The following is a 27,968-nucleotide window of genomic DNA, read 5'->3' on the forward strand; positions in this document are numbered from 1 at the left end:
CATAATTGGACGACTGGCTAATCAGGGGCAGTTTGCAGGAGGTGGCACGCTTTAGTGCCTCATGGACATTCCATGCCACTTGGGTTTCTTGTTACACCAGACAAAGTTGGAGTTTACCCCGTCTGTCCTTGATCTTCCTGGGATTGACATGGGACACAAACGGGCACAGGATTTTGCCCACTCTGGAAACGGTCAATGCGATCCTCAGGGCCACTGGCAACTTGCTCGACAGACAGGTGACATCGGCATGACAGTATCAACACCTGTTAGGTCTCATGGTGGCATGCATTCTGGCTGTGCCATACGCCAGGCTCAAGATGCAGCGGCTGCAGTTGCACCTGGCGGTGAACTGGGACCTGGAGAGGGTGGCAGCAGTAGTAGACCCGCAGCCAGAGTCCCTAGCCCTCATAGCTTGGCACCTGAGCAACTAAAGATGCAGCAGCTGGGGCTGTTGCAGGCCAATCTGGAAATTATTGAGAATGCTGGGAAGAGGAGTCCATTAGGCTCCAGTACACAAGTAAGTGGCCCAGGTTCTGTTACTGATCCAGAGACAAAGGGGTGGGCCCAGTTTTGTGCGTGCTTGATCAAGTCTCATTGTTCGCTGCCCACTTAGCAAGCACAGGTGTCGCACATAATTTTTTTAAAAATTATTTTTTTGGTTTAATCAAACATTTACAATTTAGAAAAAATATAAAACCACAGACTCTATTACAATAAACAGAATAAAAAAGAAAGAAAGACCCCCAAGCAAAAATAAATCAATTCTTAATACATTCTCAAAACGTTAAATCAACGGCAGAAAGTATTTCAAAATATATGTGAGAAATAAGAATAGTAACAGTCAGGTAATTAAATCCACAATTAATCTAAAACCTTAAAAAGAAGTGACCATACATTCAGTTCATTATCGAACACTTCAGTGGACTTCATACATAAATCAAACAATTCTTCACAGCTAACATACTCTTCAGAAAATGATAAAAGATTGTGTAGAAAGATTAAGGTATGACGATTAGTCAAAATAGACCACCTATATAGGCCAAGGCCATTTTCATACCCTACCCCTTCTTAATACTCTTTAGAAAGTCTGAGAGTGCCAGCCCTTCACCTACATTTTGAATGCTGAGGCAACATCTCCATATTGAGTCGATGACGTAGCAATCCCAGTAGACCTTCAATCTGTCTGAGAATACATTCCTTACATCATTCAAGCCCTTGCATTCTAGAATGAGATGTTTTGCAGTTTCTTCTTTCACCTCACAAAACCTACATTTAGTATCTTTCGGCATTATTTGTTTCCTTCTGACTAAGACATCTCTTGTCAACAGGATATTCCATCTTAGCCTCAGCAAGGTCCCACGATAATATCGATTAGGGAACAGGAGTAGAATTTTAGAGAGGGATCCTCGTTTCTTGTGTTCGTGTGCCAAATGGCTCATTGAGCTACATGTGTGAAAATGGTCTGTCGTTCAGATCCAATCGTGGTCCAACAACCGTTTTTTGGTTAACATAGGGTTGTCAGTTAGGGTTAACAGATCTGAATCAATGTTTAGAAGTATATTTTCACAATTTTGTTTGAATTGCAGGAGGAATGTATTGCACTCTGTTAGACCCTAGCATCTCATATAAGGTATTCGGCATAGTAGCCATAATTTTTGCATAGAGTGTTAACATCCTCCATTGGGTTCGGGCCCAAAGTGATATATAGCCTAACTCAACTTAATGGCTGCTAATGGAACAGCCCTAGGATTACTGAGGATCCTTCTCCAAATACCGCCCTCTATTTTATTCAAAATCTTTCCACTGCACAGGGCCCTAGTTCTAAGCCGTATGTTAATTTGGGAACAATCTTACCCTCAAAGAACATCATTGCTGGTTTTGGCGAGAATCTACCGAATGTTCAGTCGATTTTCACAATCTGAGATTCCAAGAGCTTTGCTTTATGCGATAAGATATCCCAAAGGGTTTTAATTCCCTTATGTGACCCAAAATGGAAACACAGATATGGCAAACTTCAATGTGCCACGAGGGGGACAAGGTCTTGCATGGCCCTTTTAGTGAATGAAATAATTTTTTTTTATTTGGGTTAATAAGAAGATCATTCTCTTTGGCATATTTGGCAAAGGTGCCTAAGACGCCCTGGAGGCCCACTCTCGTGCAGTCAAACAATATAAAATCATCAGCATATGCCAACCAAATGGTCCTGTTATTACCAACTTGCAGAACTATTAATCCTTCGTTCCGCAAGCACTCTGCCACGTCTGACAGGTATTGGTTAAAGATCCAAGGAGTAAGGACGCATCCCTGTCTAACCCCTCGTTTACATTGCTCTCTTTCAGCGACAAGTCCCCTTGCTGACTAAGCCGCACCTGGATTCCACAGTTCTTATACACACCTTCGATAAGTTTCAATTTGCACCATCCTTTATTACGATTAACGCAGTCAAATGCGGCTGAGAGGTCCACTGAGGCCATAAATGTCTGGCCCTTCTACTTCTTCCATGCATCCTCCTGTAAACATTTAAGGGTGAGGCCATTGATGTTAGTTGAATGGGCCCTACGGAACTCCGTCTGGCATATGCTCAGCGGATGGTATTGCTTTTCCCAATCTAGTAAGTGTGTTAATAGAAAGGCTGAGAAGATTTTACAATCCGCATCTACCAAAGAGATAGGTCTATAGTTTTATGGGTCCAGCCTACTCCCGCACTTAAAGATTGGTATTACATCCGCATTACTCCATGATAGAGTAATGTATTTACTTCCTGTCTTGAGAATGTCTTTAAACTTGTAGAGCAAAAGATTTGCCCAAAGATTAGGGTCATACTTAAAGGTGTTATTTGTTAGGCCATTCGGGCCAGCCGCACATGATCTTTTAGATTTTTTTTATCAAACCCACTACTGTATTAATATCCAGTGGGGTTTCCCATATCTCAGGTTCAACTATTTCCCAGAGGGCTTGCTCCTCCCCCACTTCTATACTTATCTGGGGCCCAAACCTGTTAGCAACATATTCTAACCATTCTTGCCCCGAGATCGACAACATACGTGTCACACATATTTGGCGGTCATTGGCGTTTACAGGAACACGTAGGGCCAATCATTCTCCATGGCCAATCTAGTGGTGAAGAGATATTTGCAGAGGCTAGCCAGGCTATATCCCACCAGTGTGAAAACGGTGTGCAATCTCAATGTCATGCTGGCAGCATTGTTGCACAAACCTTTCGAGCCCATGGCTACTACAGACATCAAGTGGGTGACACTCAAGACAGAGCTATTGGTGGGACTCACGTTAGCCAAGCGCATCAGCAAAATTCAGGAGCTGATGGCATCAGAGCCATACACCGTCTTCCAAAAGATCAAGGCGGTCATGAGGACGCACCCAAAGTAGTCTCATCCTTCCATGTCAATGAAGAAATTGTTCTTCCAACCTTCTTTCCGCATCCTCAATCTGAAGTGCACTGGTCATTACATTGTATGGATATTAGGAGAACACTCAAGTTCTACCTGCACAGAATGAAGCAGTCCAGGAAGTCTGATGCCCTGCTGGTCACATTCGGTGGAACTGCACCGGGGGCTCAGGCATCTGAGGGTTCAATAGCCAGATGGATGGTGGATGCTATTACAGAGTCATACAGATTGCAGAAAAGATAGTTCCTGGCGAATATGCATGCACACAGGGTGAAGGCTAAGGCTGCAGTGGTCGCATTCGAGAGGCAGCTGCTGTGGCAGGTCATCAGTAAAGCAGCCACATGGGCATAGCCATCGGCAGTTTGTGAGCTGTACTGCTTGGATGTTAGTTCCAGGTCAGATGCTGAATTTGGACAAGCTGTCCTCAAAAGCCTCTTTGCAAAGTAAACAGTCACACTCCTCTCTAAGGGCTATATTGGTTGTAATTATCCATACGGTATGGAGGAAAGGGGACTGGACATAGGAGTAATTAAAGGTTACTCACTGTAGTGACCAACGTTCTCCTAGTCCATAGTCCCCTTTCCTCCATATGACCCTCCGTCCTCCCCGCAATAAAAGTAGGTCAGGCTAAATTAGCCATCCCACACTTACAAGGGGAATAAGGCCAGGCCCTACAGGGCGGGGCTGTGGGGTGTGGCCATGCCCATAGCCGTGCCCATGTCCTCCTTAAATCTAAAGGGGAAATGCACTTTGTGGAGGAAAAAAGGTTCTGATCCCATCTCTCTAAGGAGGGACTCCCATACAGTATGGAGGAAAGGGGACTATGGACAAATAGTATGTTAGTCACTATGGTGAGTAACCTTTAATTTCTGTCAAATCCCACCAGAGTCAGCTGATGTGGTTGGAGGGCATCTTTCAGATGACTGCTCTGGATCACCTCAAGAACTTTGTCGGGTCCAAGAGGTTGAGCACATCTTTTTACTTTGTCTCACTGCCCAGGTGACGCTCTTCTGGGGGCTAGCCAAAGTGGGAGGGCTCCTTCAGGCCTGCTGCCGGTAGCCACTGCTCTACCAGGGTATGCCCTGAGGTCTCCAAGAAGTCTTCTTCTGGCAGCATCACCAAGGGCTTGCAAGGTTCTAATACTAGGCTGCAGCCTGAGGGCACTTCGGTTCCTGACAGGGCATTCAGCGGGCACTCTGTTCTTGAGGTTGTTCCACCACTTACCGGACCTCACTCCGAGGTCCACACTGCTCCACTTACCAGGAATTCATCTGAAGGCCAAAAAAGGCATTCTACATCCATCAGCCACGCTCCTCAGGTTACCTCAGAGGCCAATGCAAACGTTACGATGTCACATACCATACCACATTCAAGGCAGGCCCTGGCTCACAGTACCTCAAATGTCAGTTTACGATTCAGATTCTGCCCATTCTCAGGGTGACGTCTCTCTGGTACCTCGCAGCACACACCGAGGGACACAGATGGTTTCTTGCCACTTCTGCCTCCCAGGTCTTCAGGATTTCCTCCCTTTTCTCCCTGGGTCGAAGGGTCAGCCAGTGTGAGGGAAAATTCTTCCCCATCGATTGGGCCCCCAGGTCTTGGCCAGGATCCTCCTAATAAGGACCCTCAAGAGAAGACCGGTTCTTCGATAGGTTCAAAGAATTGAGGCAATCTGGGCCTATGAGATAATATTTGATGTCCCTCTTGAAGGAAGTGCTAGTTCTGGCTCCTCCGTCGTCGAACCCTCAACCCAAGGTTCTACAGGCAGTGACAACAGAGGTGCCACCACCGCCTCCATAGGGGCATATGGGCTCTCAGTCTGTTGTGCCCATCCCTGATCCACTCCCGAAGGATCCATCTTACTCCAGGTCCTCCAGAGGATGACACAGTGGACGACCAGGATAGCTGTTAACAGCCACAGAGAAGTCAAGAATACACCTCCAGCCAGATGTGTTGGATGAAGCCCTAAAGATTTGACAGGAGCCAGCAGAGAACCTGTGCGTGATGTGCCATGCCCCAGCACACTCCACGCTAGTACACTCTAAGAGAGTCCGTCCACGTCCTCTTAATCCTCGCAGAATGTTCTTGGGCAGGAAGACTGCCTCCTGGACCGTGCAAGAAAGAATATTTACCTGAACTCTGCCCTAAATTTTAGGCAGGCCAATGCCGAAGCAGTTATGGCAGTAGCTAACCGATTCTGGAAGGTGCTGGGAGATTGCGACTCAATCACCCCCCCCTGAATTTCAAGCAGGGTTTTGCTTGGGTCTGGCAGTAACTCGTCAAGTGGCCCAGGACCTCATGGAGGCCTCATATCACCACCTGGATACAGCTGCTAGCAGGATGGCTGTAGGTGCATCCCATAGACGGCAAGAGTTGCTCAGAGCCACCAGGTTCCAGTCGAATGTCAAAGAGCTTATTTTGGACCTTCCGTTTGACGGAGTGGAACTTTTCAGCCAGCAACAGATAAGGAACTGACCAAGAAATAGTGTACCAACTGCTGAGGCTTTAGCTGCTCTAACTAAGCACCTGACAAAGCCAGGCTCTTCGGAGCTTCTGACAGTCATTCATGACCAATAGTTCAGGGGGTTTTAGAGGCTTCCACGACTGCCAGAGTAAACAGGACAGATCTCCAGCCCCTCCTTGAAAAAAGCAAGCTGGTCTGTGCCCCAGGGGTGGTTCTTCCAGCCCTCCCCCTCTTCAGAAGAGAAGCAGTCTTAGTGATGCGAGGGTGCAGGTCCCCATCACACCAGTAGGAGGTCGGGTAAGCAATCCTCTTGCTGAGTGGAGGTCAATAAATGGTGACAGCTCATCCCTGTCAGTGGTCCACAAGGGTTACCCCTTGCTCATCCCCTCCAACCATCAGTGATCCCCCTCCCCAACAAAGGCTATGACTCCCTTTCAACAGAGATGGATACACTAATGCTAATGGAGGCAGTGGACAAGGAACCTCCCTCAGAATTGGGCCAGGGGTTTTATTCACTGCCTGTGAACGGTGCTAGACCTTTTCCTCCTTCAATCTTATTTTACCCAGGAAATATTCAAGATGATTACTCCCGCTCTCAAACGATCAGCCCTTCAGCCAGGCAACTGGCTAATAGCTGTAGGCCTGCAGGATGTATATTTGCACATCTCCATAGGCTACAGCCATTTTCAGTACAGGTTTTTAACCCTTCTACCCACTTAAAATATCCATAGATGAAATTCTATCATTCTTAACAAATCTTTTCCATACAGCGATGCAAATTTCGTCCTACAGAGCATGCCTAGCGGCTATTGGGGCTTACCTCTTGAATAAAGACATTCTCTTTCTCTGACTCCATTATTAAACTTCACTTTTGGGGACTAGACCACCTGTTCCCCCCCTCCTGCCCCCTACCTGACGCCCTCGTGTGAATTGGAACCTAAATGTGGTGCTCTCTGCTCTAATGCCCACACCCTTTAAACCTATGGCGTCTGTTGATCTACACCTGGTCACTTGGAAAAACACTTTTCTGTTGGCTATCGCTTCAAACCGCCGCATAAGCGAGCTTCAAGCCCTTTTTATTGTGGAAACCTACATCTCCTTCCATAGGGACAAGGTAGTGTTGCAGACACCAGGTCCTTTCTATACAAGGGGGTTCATGATTTCCACATAAATCGGGAGATCTCATTACCCATGTATTTTCCTAACCTTGAATCAGAGGCCGACAAGATCTTGAACCCCTTAGACGTTCTACGGCCTTGCTGTTCTATCTCAAGAGGACTAGGCCTTACAGGGTCTCGGACAGAATATTCAACACTTTCGGGAGGTAAACATGGGCAAGCAAGCAGCTAAGATTACCATTGCAAGATGGATAGTCACTTGCATTTCCCGTGCTTACGAAGTGCAAGGCCAGTCACCGCCTCACGGTCTATACGCCCATTTAACCAGAGCGAAGAGTAAGTCAGTGGCAATTTAATGCCATGTTTCCTTGGAAGCCATCTGCAAGGCAGCAACATGACCCACACCATCAGCTTTTTGCTAACCTCATGTTCTGGACTTCAGCTCCATGGCTGATACCCAATTCGGACAGGCAGTCCCAAGGAACAGTTTTGCAACAGTTTAGTTCCATCCTCCCAAGGTCAGTGTAAGGCTTTATATTCTCCCATAAGTATGGAGGAATGGGGAAGGAACATTGGTGTAAGGAAATGTACTCACCTGAGTGATTAGTGTACTCCAAGTCCAATGTCCCCCTTTCCTCATGTGCCCTCCCTGCATCCCCCTAAATTAGCAAGATAAGTCCTCTCGGCGGCAAGGGAACGAGGGGAAGGAGTGCGAGAGGCAGAGTTGTGGGCGTGGCTGTGCTGCATGCACGTGGTCCTCCACCGCTTTCTTAAAGGGTAAGTGTGCTTAAGGCTTGATAAGATTCCGATTCCCTTACCCGCCCGTGGGAGCTTCCATAAGTATTTAGAACAGGGGAGGTTGGACTCGGAATACAGTAATCACTACGGTGAGTAACTTTTCCTTTTCACCCCAATTTGCAGTTACTTGAATAGCCAAATAACGAAATGGTACAGTGGTGAACATACTAGGTGGAGTCCTTCCAGTGGATATGCAGTGCCTGGAAATGGGTATAATAATGATCTTCCCCAGTTCATTTGAAAATCCAAAACCATGCCGAATTCCATGCTGTGCGCCAAGATACTGACGAAGGATGATGCATGTTTCCTGACAAACGAGATCTTATCTGCATATAAAGAAATAATGTGTTGGACTTGACATGTTAAAGCAAGGGGCTACAAGGCCTTTTCCTGAGTAACAGTAGCATAGACTTCATTAAAGCAAAACTGAAAGGAGAAAGAGGGCAGCCCTATCTCATACTCCTCCCCAGTTGCCATCTGTGGGGAAGAAAAGCCTGGTCTTTATTATGGTCAATAATCTGTACATAGCAAAGTGACCCATTTCAGATATCCTGGTCAAAAATCGAACTTTCCTAGATTCTTGAACATGTGTACCCAGTCACCACAATCAAAAACTTTGGGTGAATCCAGACTTCCCATTGCTGCAAATCAACCTTAATATATTCCATGACAAGATATAAATTGCAGGTAGTGCTTCTTTGAGGTACAAAAGACTGCCCGGTCCTTGTGAATCAAGTTAAAAACCACCCGAAACAATCTACGCACTAAATATGTACTCAGAGTTTTGTTTTCAGTGCTTCAATCTGCAGCCAAGTGGGTCCTTACCCATTTTGTCCAAAACCATTATGTATGATTTTCGCAGTTTCTCTGTTTGTCTACTCCTCTGCAGTAAACCATTATATAATGCTAATAACTTTGGGCAAGAAGGCCTGTATATGTTCTATCAAACTGCAGTAGATCGTCGTCGAACCACCAGGTGTTTCCCCTTTCCCAGTTCCTCAGTTGTCCAAGTAATGTCGGTGAGCTGGAGGGGTGATTGCAATATTTAACTCTTCCTCGCACAGAGGATGGAGCATCACAGCATGCGCCTGCAAATCTTCAACCTGTGCTGGGTTTGGTCTAACCTGTTACAATTATAGTTCTTCATAGAAGAATAAAATGCTATATTAATCCCTGCTTGACATTTGAAGCGGCCTCCCTACTCTTCTTATAGTCCATAAATGTTTATTGCCCCATTCTCAGCAAGCATTCTCCCAGTCCAGTGCCCTTCATCATGAGATGTACATCCTACAGACAAGCCAGCCTTTATAACTGCTTATATGCTTTCTATAGTGTTTCCCTCTTATCTTACTATTCTTGCATTAACTGTTGTTCTGTAATGGCCATTTTCTCAATGTTCTTCTTCCAGCTGAGTTGCATTTCTGTTTTTTTAACGAACTTTGTTTATTAGATTTAAAAAAAAAAAAAAAGAAACAAACTGCAATCGAGGAATATCAAACAAGCAAGTAAAAAGATAACATATCATCAACAGTAAACAATCTCTATGTAAAAAGAAGGAAGAATGAAGGAAAAAAGGGAGATGGCGTTAGAAGGGGGCGCAGAGGGGGTGGGGCAGGGGAGGAAGGGGGCGAGTTGCCTTTCTACCTAGCACATTCTGCACAGGGTTTCTAGGCCTTCCCCCTAATAAACACTTCCCATATCATTGTCTTCCGTGAAGCCCTTATTAAATAAGAACAAATCTAGAAATGCTGGTCTGAGGGCATGTCTATATGCATCATCTACCAGGGTACAAACTTGGAGCCTGCAGGGCGGCGTGGGTCATCTAGCCCAGTTAATAATTATAGCGCAGTGGGTATCCGATTATGTCCTCTCCGGGCACTCTCCTTCATGTACCATGTATGTACCTGTCATTTTCGTGACTATGAAATCTGAGTCTTGATGGCTTATGAAAAGCTGAGTGGAAGGATTAACCTCATACCATTGAGTGTAGGTAACGATATATCTCCACCAACTCGAGTTCTCTGATAACTTGCTTTAGATCCATTGATACTTATCCCAGAGGCCTCCCGGAAGTTCTGTATGTGCCTAAATCCTTATCCATGACCAGGTTGGTGTCCTGCCCTTGTTATGCAATGATACAAGCATCTTCTCAGTACAGCCGCCAAATTTGTGATAATGTGTTCATCTATATTTGGTGCAGAAGTACATGTTGGTTTTCCACATAGCTGCACTGCTAACCATCTACCAGCTATAAGGTTTAATTAATCAACATTGGAGTACCATCCAAGATCCATAGGAGTATCCCACGTTCAGACCATGCTAATTTAACATGCTGTTTTGTGGAAAGGTATTTCTTGCAACATCATAATGTTGATGGTGGTTCTACGTATGTGCGACCATACCTTTTGTCCTTTAAAGCACACTGTTTATTCCTTTAACATTCCTAAAAATCATAGAGTATTTAAATATTCTGCAGGATAGTTGTCATTTTTATAAATATAATCCTTTGTTTTTGTACAGCCGACAGTTTCCCTTGACATATACAAAATGTCCGAGTGTGCCATATGATTCCATCAATTTCATGCACACATGTAATAACAGCCCATCCCCTCTCCCGTTGAACATCCCAATTCCCAAATGGCAGACAACCAGTGAAAATCCACCACTTGCCTTCCCATCAAAAATACTCATGAACCAGATAAAAATAAAAGGAACAATTATTCTAAACATCTGGTGTATGTGATACTTTAACATCAAACCAACTCTTCCTTCTACAAGTAGTCAAAAATTTGAACAAGGCTCGAGCTTTAGCAAAGGGACCCTCAAACAATGTACTGGAAGGGAAAGCCAAGAAATAACCAACATTCATTTAGCATATGCATCGAATCACTCGATATGCAGGAATGCCCAAATAATATATGGTACTAATGTTCTAGTAAAATGCCATATAGCCAATCAGCTCAACCTTGGGCATTACAGACCCAACATGCCATACAACCCTCCTTCGCCTCACCAGAGATATAAGGAACTTTTTAGGGGAAAATAAAAAAAGCCTGCAGTTTTGCACTTATTTCAGTTCTATGTCTTGCCGCCGGTAGCAATGGGTAGGGATTTCCTTTAGCATACAAAAGCTTTTCAGCTTCTTTAAACGACCATAACTTTATACATTTCGGTGGCAAAATCGGGATATGGTCTTTGTAATCCCATTGTACTGAAGAACACCCTGCTTGTGCTGTTCCGATAACAAACTCACTTTGAGATTCTTTTAGTATTCAAATCTGATCATTTTTCTTCTTGGTGACTGTTAGGCAGAAACCTGTGCAGTTCCCTTAGGGAACACTGCAAAAGATTTAAGACTACAGGTGTTGGCAGTAAACCCACTTGGTAGCAGTCTGTACCACCCAGATTTACCTGGTAGCTGTGGCTGAGCAGTCAGACCTCCCTCAAGAGAGTTAGGCAGTATGCAAATTATACACAATAGTCACTCAGACACACCAATACAAGCAAACACTGACCAGAGCTTTGGTATCAAAGTATATAATTATTTATTTAAAAACACACTGTTTGAAACACTCCAGCACTCTTGTAAAATATTCTAAACACAGTTACTATTGTAATATATACACCCCTTTTTCCTTATCAGATAAGTCACAGTAAAACACCACTTATTTTCATACAGAGGTGAGCGCTTAACTAAATGGTACTCCAATAAGTTTGTGAGAAAGGGAGGGAAAAAGACAGAATATGGAAAGGTACACCACTCTAAGATTCAGGAACACTGTTAGCAAGGGAGAAGAGCAAAAGTCACTGGTGAGCCAAAGTCCAAAGGCTGGGCTCACTCTTGGAGAGAGCAGAGCACAAATGCGCCCAAGATCACACAGTTACACTAGGCTTTGAAAGTCTTGCAGAGGGTTCAAAAAGAGTTTAGAGAGGCTTAGGAAAGTTTAGCCAGGGTGTCCCAGGTTAACCCAGGTTCGAAAGCCGGGGGCTAAATCTACCCTGTACAGTCGGTAGCAAGGGAAGCCGGGCGGGACACGGTACCTTAGGTGGGAAGGATCCTCCAGCGGTGGCAGTTGTTCCTGGCAGTGGGTGCAAGTCGCGTCGTCGTCCAGGGGAAGAGAAGATCTCGACTTGGTGGAAAGATGAAGGTCGTTGCACTACCAGGGAAGAAACCAGCCGCAGAGTTTTCCGGTTAAAGGTGGTACCTTTGTTCGCGGTCGTGGTAAAACGTGGTATCCCGGTTGCCGGGGTGCTTGGCACAGACAAGGCGGCCACGAGGTACGTCGGGAAGGCGAAAAGACAGTGAAACTGGTTATCCCCACCAGTCAAAGGAAGAAGACTCTCCGGCGGGAGATCTCCTCTGTCGTTGGGAAAAGTGGTGAGACGGTCCAGCAGGGCTCCACCGGTGGTCGTGTCGTGGCAGGTCGGCTCAGCTTCTCCCTCGTCGGATTCTTAGTTCCTGTGGCTACTTCTGAAGTTCCAGTCCCCAAAGCCCTGCTTTTATGCAGAAAACCCCCATTCACTCAGCCTAGCTGTCACTCAAACATGCTAAGTGGTGAGCCGGCCGGCTCACCACTTGGGCCAATCAGGACGGAGTGCGACTTGAGTTGCCTAGGCAACTCAGTCCAGGGTGCCAAAATTCCCCTCCACCCCTCCTAAGTACCCCAGACAGAGTGGCACCACTTTGGAGGGCTTCTGTGGAAAAGTGGAACAAAGGGCTCGACTTGGGTTGGAGTCACAGAAGACAACACAAACGCCATTTTAGAATCAAGTTTTGGCAAAAAATACCAACCGGAGAATTAATATTAATTAAATAAACCGGCGGTATGTTCGAGGCTACCGTAAATAATTAAGTAAAGATAGTAGCCTAAAACAATGGGAAATCCCATAGGAAAATATTTGCGGTTGAATATAAAAAGTAGTATCCACTGCCACCAGCCAAAACTCGATCAGGGGGGACGGAGACGTGCCCCCTCGACTAACAGACCCCGGGGCAATTGAATTGCCCCAGCCAGTACGTCCACAATATGATGGTTTGTACTGGTTCTGTTCAGAATTTAAGACTAGGAAAGTCAATGGTGACTTTACATGCCCTGGGAGACAGTAGTCAGTCCCAGGGTATGGAGTCTATACTGGGGGGTCACTATGACACCCCTGTATCACTACACTGAGAGTGCTGTGTAACACACATCACAAAAACACATGAAGCTCTATGGAGTAAAAGACCCCATAGCCCATTAAACACATTTAGATTCAAAGAAACACACTCAAATCATGCCCAAGAGTGAGGGTAAAAGAGTCTCGCTCTTGGCAGGAGAAAAAAAATAAACCCCAAAAATCCAGCAAAGCTGCTGGGGGACTCACTAGGTTAGGAAGTTCAGCCTAAACAGAGAATTCTCCCTAACAGTGACTATCCCAGTGGCTGCTATGGAATGGGTGTTCTAGGCACAGTTTCCACTGGCATATTCTTTAGTATGTCCTAACGGTCGAATAATCTAGGAAGGAACTGTTCAGTAAACTCCTCCATATTTACCTCGCCTTTCCCTCTGGCACTCCATGTTGACATATGTTATTTCTACTTGATCTGTCCTCTAAATCATTACGTTTAGCTGCTTGTTTCCTCATCCTCCATTGCTGATACTCAGATTTCTTCCTCAGCTGTTCTACCATGCAGTTTGAGTGGATTGCCCCATTTAGACTACTAATATTGTGAGCGAGTCTTGCATCTCGGAAAACAGTTTCCTTGCAAGATGCAACGCTTTAAGTCTGCATCTGAGAGAGTCCCTTCGTGGGGTGCCACTTCTCTTTCCAGGCACATCTGCCGATTTAAGTGCTCCCTTAGCAGAACTATCCTCAATGAGATTTTTTGCAGCTTTGTGTCCTCAGCCCACTCTTTTGTTTCCCTTTAGACATTTACCAGCACATCGATGACCAGTTTGCAGGTATTGGTAGAGGCAGATAAAGGAAAGGTGGCTGTGGGGGTCTTCAGCACCACTCATGGTGTGAGCCCTCAGTCGTCTTTTCAGATCCCCATTCTAGTATAGAAAGTGAAGTGACACAAACAAATGTTGCCACTGCAGCCTTACACTTTTTAGGACTGCTGCCCCCTTTTTGTAAATCGGTGGAGCTTGAACACCACATGTGGCCACAATTTCATTTTGCTCGCACATTTGAGTGTGATATTTCAAAAATGTACTCTGTACATTGCTGTTCATCAGAGGCCAGCTGCTTCGCAATGCTGTGTCCATGAATGGCATTGGCACCAATAATGCTTGTTTTGGCCTTATGAGTAGTTATTATGGCGTGCAATTCTTATTTAGCAGCATCATTAGCAGTGTGTTCAGAACTGCTGCCACTACACCAAATGTGGCTGCCATGCAGGCCCCTCAGTCTTATGTTCATGATCATTACAGCTTTCCTAGAAGACACCCACTCAGGTTACCAGTCATTTGGTCGAAAACCAAATGATCGAATGACCGATCGAAGTAAAATGGTCGGGAAAAAAAGGTCGATTTTTTTTTTTTATTATTTTTTTTTATTATTTTTTTTTATGGGGGGGTCCTCACCCCCACCCCCAACTTCCCTTTTTCTTTATTAAAATATTTTTTAAGCAACCAAAACTAAAATATATATATATAAATAAATAGAAAAAAATCAACCTTTTTTTTCGACCATTTTGATTCGATCAAATGGTCATTCGATCTTTTATTTTCGACCATTTGACCGGACACCATCCACTCACAGTTCGTTGGCAAGGCATGGAGAGATCCTGCGGCCCACACAGGTAGATTGGGGACATCAGCGTGGGGGTTGGGAGAAGCAAGTGCACTCTACAACAAAAGAGCCTGACTCAGACACCCAAAATCACCACTCCTGTCTCATGCCCAACACCACCAGTCTCCAGGCGCCACATTGGGGCTGGTAAAATGCAGGCACAAAAGAGGATCTGTAAGTCTGGTGAAAGTGGGCAACAACAGTTTCCTTCAGCAAACTAGAAGCTACCCTGTCCTGCAACTGCTTCTTTCATATGCCTTAGGCCCTATAGCTTTGTCTAAAAGCCACACAGTTGGTGGCCCTGTAGCTACCTCACCAAGCCGGCCGCTTCTCTACCTAAGTTGTGCGCAGTATCGCAATGGCAAACCCCAACTGGAAAGAAGCACCTACAGTCTCAGTTGTTGGGGGTAAATATTTGATTATTTGGTATAAGTAGCCATGTATTATTCTGTTGTGTAGTAGCTGCAATCAGTGCTGAATTTCTATCGTCCATCTTGGGTCTCCTTCAACTTACCGGATTGGATTTTAAGTCTTGCAGTTTATGCACAGATGTGTGTGGATGTGGAAATAATCAAAGTGGTCCTTTCTGCCAAGTGTCACCATACATTTTACTGAGTCTCCAGTGCTGGCTTTGCTCGTAGATCACAAATGTATTTTATAAACATTGATAGTTCAGTATAGATTTTTAGCTAGCAAGGACCTCCACACCAATCTTTTTTCCGTTTCGAGTTCTGTTAAAACATGCACTATAATTAGTCTCCCACTGATTTGGATCCGGTGTAGTGGTTTCCGGTAGAGGCAAGGTTTCAGGGTCCACTAGTCATCAAATGCTGAAAATTGCTGAGTGTTTGCCTTCAGTTCATCGTTGTTTTTAAAGTTAACCAACAATGTTTCAGGGGACCATGGCTTATTATCGACAGTAGAAAAGAACTACCACCCCTATTTATTCCCCATTGGCTACAGCACTTACATCGACCTAGAGACTATTTAGTCTCTGAGCTAATCTTTGTTCTTATATTATGTATGCAGGGATTATGTATAAAAAACAGTGGCTATCTTCCAATGTCTTGGCTGAACTGATTAAGTATGACACATACTTCATTCTATGTTAAATGATCCCATTTTAGCAATAATGGTATTGCAAATAACTACATTGCACAATCTTGCGCACAAAAACATTTTTGCTTAACACATGCATGCCTTTAACTGTTAACGCACATTGAAAGCTATTGTTATTTTAATGCTGGTTTCACATGCCAGCTTCTGTGCAGTGCCCACCTCCTGCCACTGGGTGCTGGTCTTCAGGGCTTCAGGCCACCAAAAAGGTAAGCGGATTTCAAGTGAGGCATGCAATGATCCTCAAATATTGAGAGGAATTTAGGGTGTTTACATTGTGGGACTTCCTTAATTATAGCACTTAACAGTGTGTGGGATGTATAATGTCAGCCGTGGTCTAACAGAGAAACTATTGATGTTTAGTAGGTATATATGTCTTAGTGACATCTGGGAGAAGCTCACACCCCATGCCTGGCCTAAAATGTAGTAAAAATGGGCTATGCCAACATATCCATACTGAGAAGCTGGCCAAGACTTTATTCATTGTTGTTTTATGCTGGATAGTATAGTAAGGGATCGATAATTGCATAGGTGAATGCATGGATCATTCAGCAAGCTTCTCTCTCCAGTCAACTCTATTAAGCAAAGCCAGTTTGCACTACATAGAAGCAGTCACTAGCCATGCACTGTTAAAGGCTGTTTGCACTTAAGATTTTTTTTTCTCTACAGTCTTATTTCCATAAGAGGTGTATGCCTTCCCATTCCTTCCCTGGAATCAAATATGTGCTTTGCCAACTTTGAGCGGGCATGGTTTCACGTCCCAACAGAGATGGTTACAGGCCAACACTTGTTTGATGTCTTCGAGGGCTAGCTCTTCTTTGAGAAGCCTGTGCCTTTTGACAGCTCTCTCCTCCCATAGGCTATCCCTCCTGTATGTATCCAGAGCTCACTACCCCTGTGAGTGTGCTCCACTGGTTTTGTATGGCACCAAATATAAGGTCAACTGCACCTCTTCTCTTTTCTGACCATCAAACAAAGCAGCACACCGCAGGGTGCTAACAGGCTGTCCTAGATCATAGCAAAGAGAAATGCCAGCTAGAACATTCCGTTTTTTTAATACAATAATACATGGTCCAGTTCTGGTTAGCAATTACGGCACATCATAAATGGAATTGGTGTAAATGTGGACATGTACAGAGAAACCTATGCATGCTAATCCGTGGATGAACTTACTAGTATCCACTCAAGAACGATCTATACTTACGTGGAGCATATTGCAGTACACAAAAAATCAGTTCCCGGAAACGCGTATACCAAACATTGATTGTTTCCTGCTTTACACAAATACATCATTTGCATAATGCTGTACAAAAATAAGATCTCTCCATAACACCCACACGCCAAACTAGTCCTATGCACAAGCACCGCTGCAAATGAATGCAGCATGCAGATACCACTGCACAAATGCAAACTATGCATCCTACTGCTTTGTAGATCACCCAATACATGCATAAAACTTGGAGGCAGTGTAATATACAACGTAGCTTCCAAATTGCTCGGGGCAGAAAGCCGCAGCCAGAAAACATTGCACAGAAACGCAGTGCCTATATCTCAGAATACACTAATTGAACCTGCAGATTCCGCTATTTCTAAATCCACCGTAAACATTCCAATATGTACAAATAGAGCCATGAACAGTGCACCATATTTGTGCAATATTTAGATAAAAATATACTTCTTCCAAGAAGCACTGGAAAGCCAACGCTACTCCACAGCACCTATCGCTCATTTACCGCAGTTGATGTATGTATCTGACTATCTCCTCATCTGTCTATGCTCAAAGAAAAGTGCAATAAAGAAAAGGAAGTAGTTCAATTAATCAGTCTTCCAGTTTTGGTCACAAAATCATTCGCTCCTTTGGGTCCTGCTCGGCCCCGGTGCCACCCTTGTCCACACAAATAGAAGAAATTGACAGGGTGAGCTGCTTCTAGTTTTAGTGTTGAGTACTGACTTTAGCCAGTTTTTCTCAGGACAGTGATTTTCCTGTCTCAGCATTGTTCCCAGTGGCTGTGATTTGCCTGTTTGGGCATGTGTAAGCCACCACTCCTAAAACTACAACGGAACACAACATCCAGACGATCATTGGACTTTCACCTCAAGGGATACCGTTTCTGGTTGAACTAAGCTGCTTCTATTGGCTGAAGCAGCTATGGTTGTTAGCAGGAGAAGTGATGCTGTTGACACACAGGCTGTCGAATAAATGTGCCAGTTCCATTCTGGTGCGGTGCAGTGGCCCCCAGTCCACACATTTGTCCTCCACATAAACAGGCCCAAAAAATTATAAACTAAAAAGCAGCCTTTTGGCTTTCTGGTTTAGAATCTTAACTGTTCCTTAGCATCCCAATGGCCGACATTAGCCAAGCTGTGCTGTGCCAGTGCCTGGACAATTGGCTGCTATAGATCTCAAATTTTGATTTGTAGAGCATCAGACCTGGTATGTGGCATTTCAGACCCAACAAATTGTTATGGGGTTATTTTTTTTGTTGGCCTTATTCAAAGCAATCTATTTAATCTCGCAAATTTGGAAATGTATTGTTTTCTTAGTCTGATTACGGAATTACCTCATGGTTTTCTGCATGCAAACATGATATATTAACTGACTAAATGGTAGTTGAAGGGGTGTTTTGGTTATAATGCAATTATTCTGGTTTCAACTCAAATGCAAAAAAACACTGAAATTTCCTAGTTTGGTTAGCAAAGCAACGCACCCTGCCATTCACTGCTCATGCCATTGCACATAGCATCACAAATGCATTTATCTAGGACAGCAATAATGTCATCAAATATGACTTCACCACTGACCCCATCAAAGATGTCAATTTTGTGATTGAACTTTATTAGTATTAATCGCAGTGCTGGTCCTGCAACTATCCCCACAGTCAAAACTGTAACCACAGAGGCTAGGTCCTATCTGTTTACTGGACATGGCTTATTGCCATACACCCCTCGCATTAATCATATTAATAGCTCCCCAGGCACTACTCACAGAACATGGTCTTCAGCCTTGCCCTGCACAAGATAATCCATCCTCAAGGTAAAAACGGGGTTCTGTTAGAACCACCACTAAAGGCAGTACCCACAGGGAATGGCTCGATTTCATTTTTGACATATTGCTGCCACCCCTTACTTAGAGGCAATACCCCATCCTGAGTACCAATAAGCCATAGCCTTAGTTCATGTACTGGAAGTACTCCTCTGGGGGGTGTGGCCTACTTTCATTACCCCGATACAGTACACCAATTCTCTGTAAGTGGGAACAGTGCATGCCTTTTCATTTCTTCATTCTTCAAAAACAATGCTGTTATCTTTTCTCAGAAAAGAGTGCATACTTGGATTTGATATTCGGTGACATTGGTGATGTCTTTGATGCCACTGCTGATGTCATTAGCAGTGCATTGCAGGGGCGGGTTATGGCTGTATTGCTAACCAGAGCTCATGATTTCCTGTGGTGTTTAGGTTTTGAATTGGATTCCTCATGTCCCTTTTTTCAGTGAATTACAAAGCTTTTGTTATAATGGAAAATTGACCAAAACCTTAACATAGATTTTTATTTGATTTTAAGTTATTTGTTTTAAATGTACTCTTTTTGTATCCATACCCTACCGGGTGTGTTGGCTAAGCAGTCACTGCCCATGGTACAGCACTCCTACAAGCAGGCCCACTAGGCATGCCTGAGGCACAGTAACTTAACCTTATATCTCATCCCAGTTTAGTTTCCATCTTTTCATTAGTTTAGGATCTATTCCTCCTCATAAATTCCACATGTGATATTTGTTTTCGAGACAAACTATTTGTAAGGGATTGTAAAGCAAGAAACAATAGTTTAATTCAAGCATGAGTGAGAGTGCATTCAAGTCCATTAACCCGTAATTATGGAGGATATGTACATCCCTGTTCTCAATAAAAACCTATGATTTGTGCAGGGAATAGATGCCTATATACTTGCAGCACCTGCTAGCATAGCGAGGCCGCACTGCACTGGTTTTTACAGCAACGTTTGTGACAGATTTGCAGCCCAAACATCATTCTTGCGAATATCTTGGTAAATGCTAAATGGAAGCTTTGGTGCGCACAGCAGAGGCCTCAATTGTGTGGTAGGTGTCTGCTGCTTGTTGGTGGTCTTTGGCCACAGGCCACGCCCCGTAGTGAGGGAAAAGATGGCGTAGCACACAATGCAGCAGATGGTAAAGACTCCAACACTATTAGAGCTTGTCGGGGACCAAAGGTAAACCTCACCTCGTGCTTCCTATGATGGATGTTGTCTGTGCCCCCATACCCAGTGCGCATACATCATAAAGGGAATCTTGCAATACAGACTTTTGCATGTGGTTAGTCTGCATTCCAAACTTGTTGATGGGGCTGAATGGCTGGCTGGAATCGGTGAGAATAACAAAACCGAAAGCAGGCTTCTACAAGTGTTTAGAGCCTGCTCTGCAGGGTTTCTGATGGTTTCATGCATATGACCTTCCTTATAGTCCTGGTTCACTCTCCTCGCAATGTAAAGCTTTTGCTCCTTGTCAACATTGTAAACTGTATACACTGGGATATCATGGTCATTCTGATATGCTTTGCAGTTAGTTATGATTCCCGTTTGCGTCCTTCCTTCTAGTGCATCATGCACCTTGAAGATCGGCTACAGGAGCTGTACTTCATAAGCAGAATGCTCTCGGAATACCTGAAGGGCCAGACGCGAGTGCAAGTGAAGGAGCTCAGCCAGGTGTTGGGGTAGGTGCTTGTTCATTACGTTCATGATGGCCTCAGTGTCTTCATTAAAGGTTTGTGCTACATTAAAACATAACCGGAAACTTGGTACAAAATATATATTTTTCTATACATGTTGTGCTTTCACAGAGAAGCAAACTGGCGATCGCGTGTATCTGTTTCAAAACAAATTTTGTAACTTTTAATTGAAGGGACACCATATAATGTCCAATTAATTTCCTCCTTTTGAGGCCAATAATCGGATGGCAAGTCTCTTGTGCTACAGTACAGTGGTTCATTCTGTTCTAGCAGTGGCCTTCTAACCAGTGGTCATGAGCTTTATAGGTTACCATCTACCACCTGTGATCTGTCGCCAATACAGAGAGTACCTCTGGACTAGAGAATGTTCCATTGCAAGCCTGCAACCTCGGGAACATCAGTGGATCCAGCCTTTGCAGCTAGTGACTCAGAATTTGGAAAGGCTGTGTCCCACAAGTCCATGCCTGGGTGAAGCAGCTATTCAAAAGTTGCAAAGCCCAAAAGTGCTGTGGTTGTGTGCTGAAAATCTTTGTCCGCTGCTCTTTTTCCTCAACTCTGCTGGAGCTGGTGGGCCAGGGGTTGATTAACAGAAGCATTGTCTCCCACGATTCATTGTACATAGCAGTAACACTAGGCATGAAAAAGGATGATTCTGCTATGTTCTTTGCCAAGTTCATTTTAGACTCACTGAGTCTTTGTCCCAGAGGGAAAGGGTATGCAAAGTTGGTACCATCTTGAATTGTAGCCAGTAAGTCCAAGGCCAGAAGGACTAAGGTGAAAAGGCACTGAGTTTGTTCCTGCGGACAGTGCTCCAGAAAATAAATTGATGCAAACTCGATCTTTGGACAAGCTAAAAGACTTTGGTGAATAGAATGTTGCATTAAAATGCCAACTGAGCAAAGTTCTGTTAAGAGTACTCCGAGAAGGAAGATCCTACAGAGGGCACTTTACACAGAACAGGCGACAGGGCTGAGCTTGAGGGGATGAGTGAGCATATTCTGCAGTGGTATAGATTGGGCTTAGGAAACATTTGTACAGAGAGGAAAATACAGTAAATGATAAGAAGCAGATTAGAAACCAAGCGGAGAAGAAAACCAATGCCTGGAAGTTTTTGCAGTGAGTCATTTAATGGGTTTCATGTCATGTTGTAATTTACTTTGTGGGTGTTTTTTTCAAAATATTACTTTTTTGGTCGGGTCCACCCCCCACAACCCTATCGCCTTCACTACCACCTCCACCCTAAACCCCCCCCCACCCCCATGGTTATCCCTTATCCGACAAATGCATATACATATTTGAAGTATTTTGAAGAGACATCCACAAAGTAAACTACAATGAAGTAATTTACTTTGTTGAAACCATAGGATACCATTTAATGTACATGGCACTACAACCTTCTTGATCTGGGGCGCTTGTATAAATAGGACAGTGAGCCTTTCTATCTAGTGTCTGAGGCACTTTATTTTTGTTGGTCCCCCCTTTGCTTGGCACCTGCCTTCCATCGGGATTTTAAATTTCCAATGCACGCTCTCTGGTTATATTAATGGTTAATGGTTATATTAATGAGCAAAGATGATGCGATTTCTTTAAATCAGTTGTTTCATATTTTGCTCAAAGAAACAAGGGTTGTAGAGGTGCTCTTTTCCTCCTTGTTTGGCCTAAATCCAATGGAATATTTACCTCGACAATTGGGCCACTATTGTGAAACACAGGTCAGTCACTTAACAATCTAATTATAAGATAGAATCTCACACTTACCTCCCATTGGGAAAAACAACCTAAAGTATACGTTATTTACTTATGTATTTCAGAAATGTCCTCATATCTTGTACCTGATAAAGGGCTAAACCCGGAACGCGTCGTACGCACGAAGGACAACACTGCACTCCACAGTTCCCTCACATTGCTTATGCTCCTTACATGAGACCACACATTTTTTCATTTGTTGAAATGCTAAAATTGCTAATGTTACTATGTTTATTTTGACTTTGTTGCTAGTTGTGTAAAGACACACCACTCATTCATGATTCTCAATACTTCTGTTAGAACTCGACAAATGTGTTTGACATTTATGACCAATGAATTCTTGATTGATAATTGTACTAACCATTAATTGTTTCGATTAAATTTTTTTCTGATTGTGTTTCTAGTACTCTATCATTGCTTATTCAACAGATCTGCTGATTTTTTCATCAGATTACAGTGTGCCCTGTTGTTGTCGTCCATTCATTGGGTGAACCGCCTATCCAATTTCTCATATTTTGCTCAAAACATTAACATTACAGTAAATGATGCTTTTAGTCAGAGCTCAGAAAAGTAAATATTTTGATACCTATATTATGAAGAGTAGACCAAATTGATTATTCAGGTAACAAGGCTTGTTCTCATTCCCGGCGAGTGTGCTTTTAGGCTACTAAAAAAACATTCATTAAAATAAAATAGGCATTTTGTCTTGTAATCTAAGCTCATGCCAATGTTTTGAAAACATCACTGGGGCAGTGCAAGTGCAATTTGCATAGCTGCTGCCCATTTTTCTTTGTCGGGAATAACGGTCAGATTTTAACAAGTAACACAGGCGGACACACTGTTTATCTGGAGCTCCAACAGTTTGTAAAACTCATTCCATTAGTTAATTCCCTCACTACATCAAGACCGGAGGCTAGCCAGTCTGTGAAGAATTACCTAATTAAAGTTTTGTTCTACATTGCTGTGGAAAGCTGTCCTTGACACATAACAAATATTGAGAAAAGTGTGCTAATGATAGTAGATAATCTGGAATAGCAAATCCTCCTGCATCATATGGGCTAATAGTTTACCACTTCACCCTAGGAATTCTACAGCTCATACAATGCTTGGAAGAATTTTATTTAGATACTTTAAAAAGGTTTGCCTGAGAACGATCGGAATCACCTTCATAAAATATAGAATCTTGGGCAATATTCACATCTTAATGATAGCTGAACCCCCACCAGTAATGCAAGCAATTCACATGTGAGCCTTACGATTGTATGAAATAATGGGATGTAATAGACCTTCTATCAGGCTAGATCTTTTGCAGCAACATAAATACCCATCTACAAAATATACCTGGGACAACCTCTAAATCCAGCATCCAGCAGAGAATTGGGGTCCAATGTAGTCAGTGGTGAGATCAGTATGTGGTCATCAAGAATAAGCCTAAAAGCAAACCTGTGGTTAAGATTATGATCTGGGACAGTAATTACAAAACCATATTGTCCACCTGTAGGGACAAAAGATTGCTATTACTCTACAGATTGATTCCTCTGTTCAAATGACATGGAATGCAATGGCCACTGTTTCAATAGCCAGTGTAAATATAGAAGAGGGCAACCCTAGCGAGTGCCGCTCTCTAGTTTCTAACCTTAGATGGATCCAAATTGATCTGCACACTAGCATTTGGAGAGTTATAAAGGGGGTGAATCCACTCGATAATGGAGTCCCCATACCCAATTTTCCTAACGATCACATCAGCCAGCTCCACCCTATGGAATGGATTGCCTTCTCGTCTGCGAGAAAGGCAGCGACTACTCTGAAGTTGAGGGAGCAGAGCAATAGTGGCAAATAACCTCTTGAGGTTTAATTGTCGACCGGTTCGGAATAAAGCCAGATTGGTCTGGGCCAAAGTAGTGATGTAAACTTGTATTCTATTGGAAGTTACTTCTGTAAAGATATTGTCCACATTCAATATTGAAAGTGCTCTATATGGGCCACATTGCTGTCTAAGTTTACCTGTCTTGGGTGCACCACAATTCTACCTTCATTTAGTAGTATACCCAATTTAAATGTCTCATTATGCAGTGTCGATGAGTGAAGCATTCTTTTTGGTTCATATGAAGACACCATGTTTTTAAGGTAAGCTAGTATAATACTCTAAAGGCATCTATGAACAAGCACTACTGCCCTGAATTGGACATGTGCTTGGACCGAAAGCCAGTGTAGATCTTGTTGACTATTGGTAATATGTTCTTGTCTAGGTATCATTTTGTGTTACTTCTAGCCTTTGCATGCTCCTTTTATTCATGCCCATCAGTAGGTTGTTACCATAGTCGAGTCTAGAGAGTATTATTGTCTTTGCGATAGGAACACAATTGGCTTCAGAGGGGAAAGGATGGCTGTTGTTCAGCAGACAGAGGTAGTACAAATAGTTTTCTACAGTCTGATTGAGATGGACTTCAGGGTTAAGTGAGGGCTCGAGATGGATGCCTAGAGCTTTAACATTCTTGGAAACTGGAATGCTGCAGTCATGGATCGAGAAAGACTCTTATCAATGTTGAGGTTTAGACCTGGCCTGAGATGAGCTGAAAGTCAGTAACCCTGTTTTATTCCCGTTCCAGCACATCCAATTGTGATTCATCCAGGATTTGATCCGAGTGTAGATATTCGCCAGATTCATTGTGTCAAGCTCATAGTCTCGCAACAGTTTAAAGAGCAGCTGCGTATCATCAGCGTAGTTGGTGAAAAAAGCCTCCAACTCTTCTAAGCAATCACACAAGGGACTGATGTAAAGATTAAAGAGTAGAGGGAACATATAGGCCCCTTCCACAGCTCGACCAATTAGCTGACCAAAAAGATCTCTACCATGATGGAAAAATAGCTAGTGGTGCTAACCAAGCAGTCACCATAATCCTTCCAGCGTTCCCCGGAAGGAACAGAGGACGAAGGACCAAGGATTTATACCGCTCTGCCAGCACAGCTGCCCAGGGCAAGGAGAAGCAAAAATGATGTTTTGTCCAGGCCCACAATTCTCCAGCCAAGGGCAGAATTTCAAATTTTCCGGTAGGTTGGACAGTCACCTTGAAGAATCTATGGATTCTTTGTGTGGTGTCCCGGCATTCCAAATGAGCTACCACCCCCATATCCATCCTTCTCCTTTTCCCACCCAACAGACCGTGTCCATGATACTCCTCCAAGTGGTGGAGACATTCCTGGCCGTGAGAGCCTTTGAAAATGTCTTGTTGTGGGGCACTGTTGAGCAGCCGTGAAGGTGGCCGCCTAACCTTGGAGCTCCGGCCCCACATTATCCTCATTTGAAATAAATCATTTATTATCCAATTCTTAAACCTTTTGAAGTTCACTGAGGGTGGTGGAATGGACACAGCAGGCTAAAATGTGTGCAGTATCGTGGTGCAACTGAGGTGCACAGGGCACCCGAGTGCGAGATCGTCTCTGCACTCAGTCCACGCTGCCTGCTCCTTGGTCTGCCTGCTGACTCAGGCAGCCACCCATCCTCACGCAGCTGATGCAGACTGCACTGGGAGCGGTGATCGTAACCCTTCCCATTCACAGAATCCTGGTACCGGATCCTGGTGGGGGTGACCTGACGGTGGCGGGCCGATTGATGGAGGGACATGGATGTTTGGTTCCGGCATGTCAGAGTTGGCCCTGATTTGGCAGACTTGGGAGGCAGTGCACCATCTGGGGCGCTGCTGATTCAGGTAAGACCAGTCCTGCACACTAATAAGGAATGCCCGGTCGGCGCGCAGGAGTGGACTATGTGCCCCTCCGGAGCTGCGCCTCTGCTGGGCCCCGTGCCCGGGTTTGCTGCCCGACACTTTTGCGCTCTGTTCTGGCCATCTGGTCTCGGCCCCCATGGTGCGGGTTCTTACTGATGTTGGCCTCATTGCCGTTATAGCCTGCCCTGCTGATTGTTCGACGCGGAGGCCGCTACCTGCCGCAAGGGGTGCGGTCGAGGAGGCTGGCGGTGCCGCAGAGGGTCTGAGTCCGCGGGCTGCTCCCTGGATCTGGGATCTGATACTCACGGGGCGCTTTCCTTCAGTCCCCATTGCTTCCCACGGGGCGAGGCGCTCCCAGCTCACGCCGAAGCCTCATCTACACGCCGCTACTCGTGCTGAACCCTTTTGAACATTGCTCCTGAGTTGCAGGATTCTGCCGCGCTTGGCTTATATTCTCGGAATACGCTATTGGTGCCCACCCTGCTCTCTGTTACTCTCTCGACCACTGGAGGCCACAACTACTCAGGGGGGAGCAGGTGGTGGGCCGGCTCCTCGGCTGCCTTGCCCCCCCCCCCCCTGCATCCTTGGTGCTGAAGGACCATCTACCTACAGGTTAGAGCTGCGGTGAGTGCTGGGGCCCTGGCCCCCTACGAGATCCTATTGACTGTCCCTTGTGCTGCGAGGCCACAACACTGATGTACAGGGGGCCCCTGGGAGAAAATATCCACCCCTGTAGGGTCCCGAGGATGGGCACATATGGTCCACCATAGGCGGGGCATGATCACCACATTCACTAGATAGCCTGTGTATTGGGGGACACTTGTTGAATCGGCGGGTCCTGAAATAGCTCCCGGATTCCCCCTGGTTGATGATCTTTGTGATGTATCTTTGCCCCTTCTCCTGTGTGACGCTGTGTGGGGCCACTGCCCTGTGCATGCTGGAGACACAGAAATAGTCTCCACCAGGGACGACCAACTACTGGCGGCTATGCAAAGCAGATTCATGGGAGTAAATATGAAGCTGGATGACATTGTATTCACCATGGGCTCCTTGAAATCCAAGCTGGAGAAGGAAAGTGCACGCATAATGGAGGCGGAGACGAGGATTGGCAAAACAGAGGATAAATTCAACAAACACGATTGTGATAAAGCGCAACTGCAGCAAGAGGTCAATAAGATCCACAATAAATGTGAGCACCTGGAATCGTGTTAACGACGCAACATCTGTATCATTGGGATCCCGAAGGTGGCATGCAGGGGCCCGATGGTGCAATTTGTCGAAACCTTATTGAAATCAATCTTAGACCCATCAAGGTTCTCCCAGCACTCCCTTTTGGAGAGAGCGCATCGTGTTCTTGCTCCCGTCCCCGAACCCAGGGCTCCTCCCGTACCGCCCTGGCTAAGCTTCTCAACTATCGAGAGAGGGACCTGATTTTGCGCTTGGCCAGAGAAAAGGGAGCGCTACGATATGACTCCTCTGATACTCATATATACCCTGATTTCTCTGCCAATGTTCAGGCAAAGCGTAAGTCAAATGACTCAGTTAAAAAATTGCTGCGAATGAGACAGGTCCTTTATGCTCTACTATATCTGGCATAATTGCGCATCCAACACGGTGGTCGTGCTCACATTTTTGGGAATACGGCGGAGGCCGCGGCCTACATAGAGGCCAACATTCCTATACCACTCCCAAGACTGGATCGGGAGGGTGGAACCAGCCCCCGCCTGCGCAACAACAAGCCTGATATCATGGACCAAGACTGATCAACATCCATGTGCTGTGTCCTCCTCCTCTTCTTAACGGTTCCATGTCATTTCATCGCAGGATGTTTTTTCACTGTTTTTTACTGCAAATTTGTTTTTTTTCCTTAAAATTTTTGCAGCAAAAAAAAACAGCGAAAAAATGTCCCGCGAGGAAATGACATTGTACCCTCTTAACATGGATAAACAAATTGCATGAACTGGGACATGCTGCAGTTGTGCGACCATCTAGGAAGCATTGTTCCCTGCACACCGTGCACCCCAGGAGATTTCCAGTTGTGTTCTGTTTTGGGTTCCATCGTCAAGTTGGGGATGAT

General features: G+C 44.7%; 1 protein-coding gene across 5 annotated transcripts in view; it reads left to right on the forward strand.

The window, feature by feature from the left end:
• Positions 1-27,968, forward strand: part of FNIP1 (folliculin interacting protein 1) — a 735,567-nt gene that overhangs the window by 662,654 nt on the left and 44,945 nt on the right. For all 5 annotated transcript variants that reach the window (XM_069652526.1, XM_069652529.1, XM_069652527.1 and 2 more), the window contains one exon: positions 20,287-20,402. In XM_069652526.1, coding sequence (XP_069508627.1) covers positions 20,287-20,402 — 116 coding nt within the window. The remainder of the gene's footprint in view (positions 1-20,286; positions 20,403-27,968) is intronic.

Source organism: Ambystoma mexicanum, chromosome 3p (assembly GCF_040938575.1).
Source record: "Ambystoma mexicanum isolate Mex_15411 chromosome 3p, UKY_AmexF1_1, whole genome shotgun sequence".
Classification (NCBI taxonomy): Eukaryota; Metazoa; Chordata; class Amphibia; order Caudata; family Ambystomatidae; genus Ambystoma; species Ambystoma mexicanum.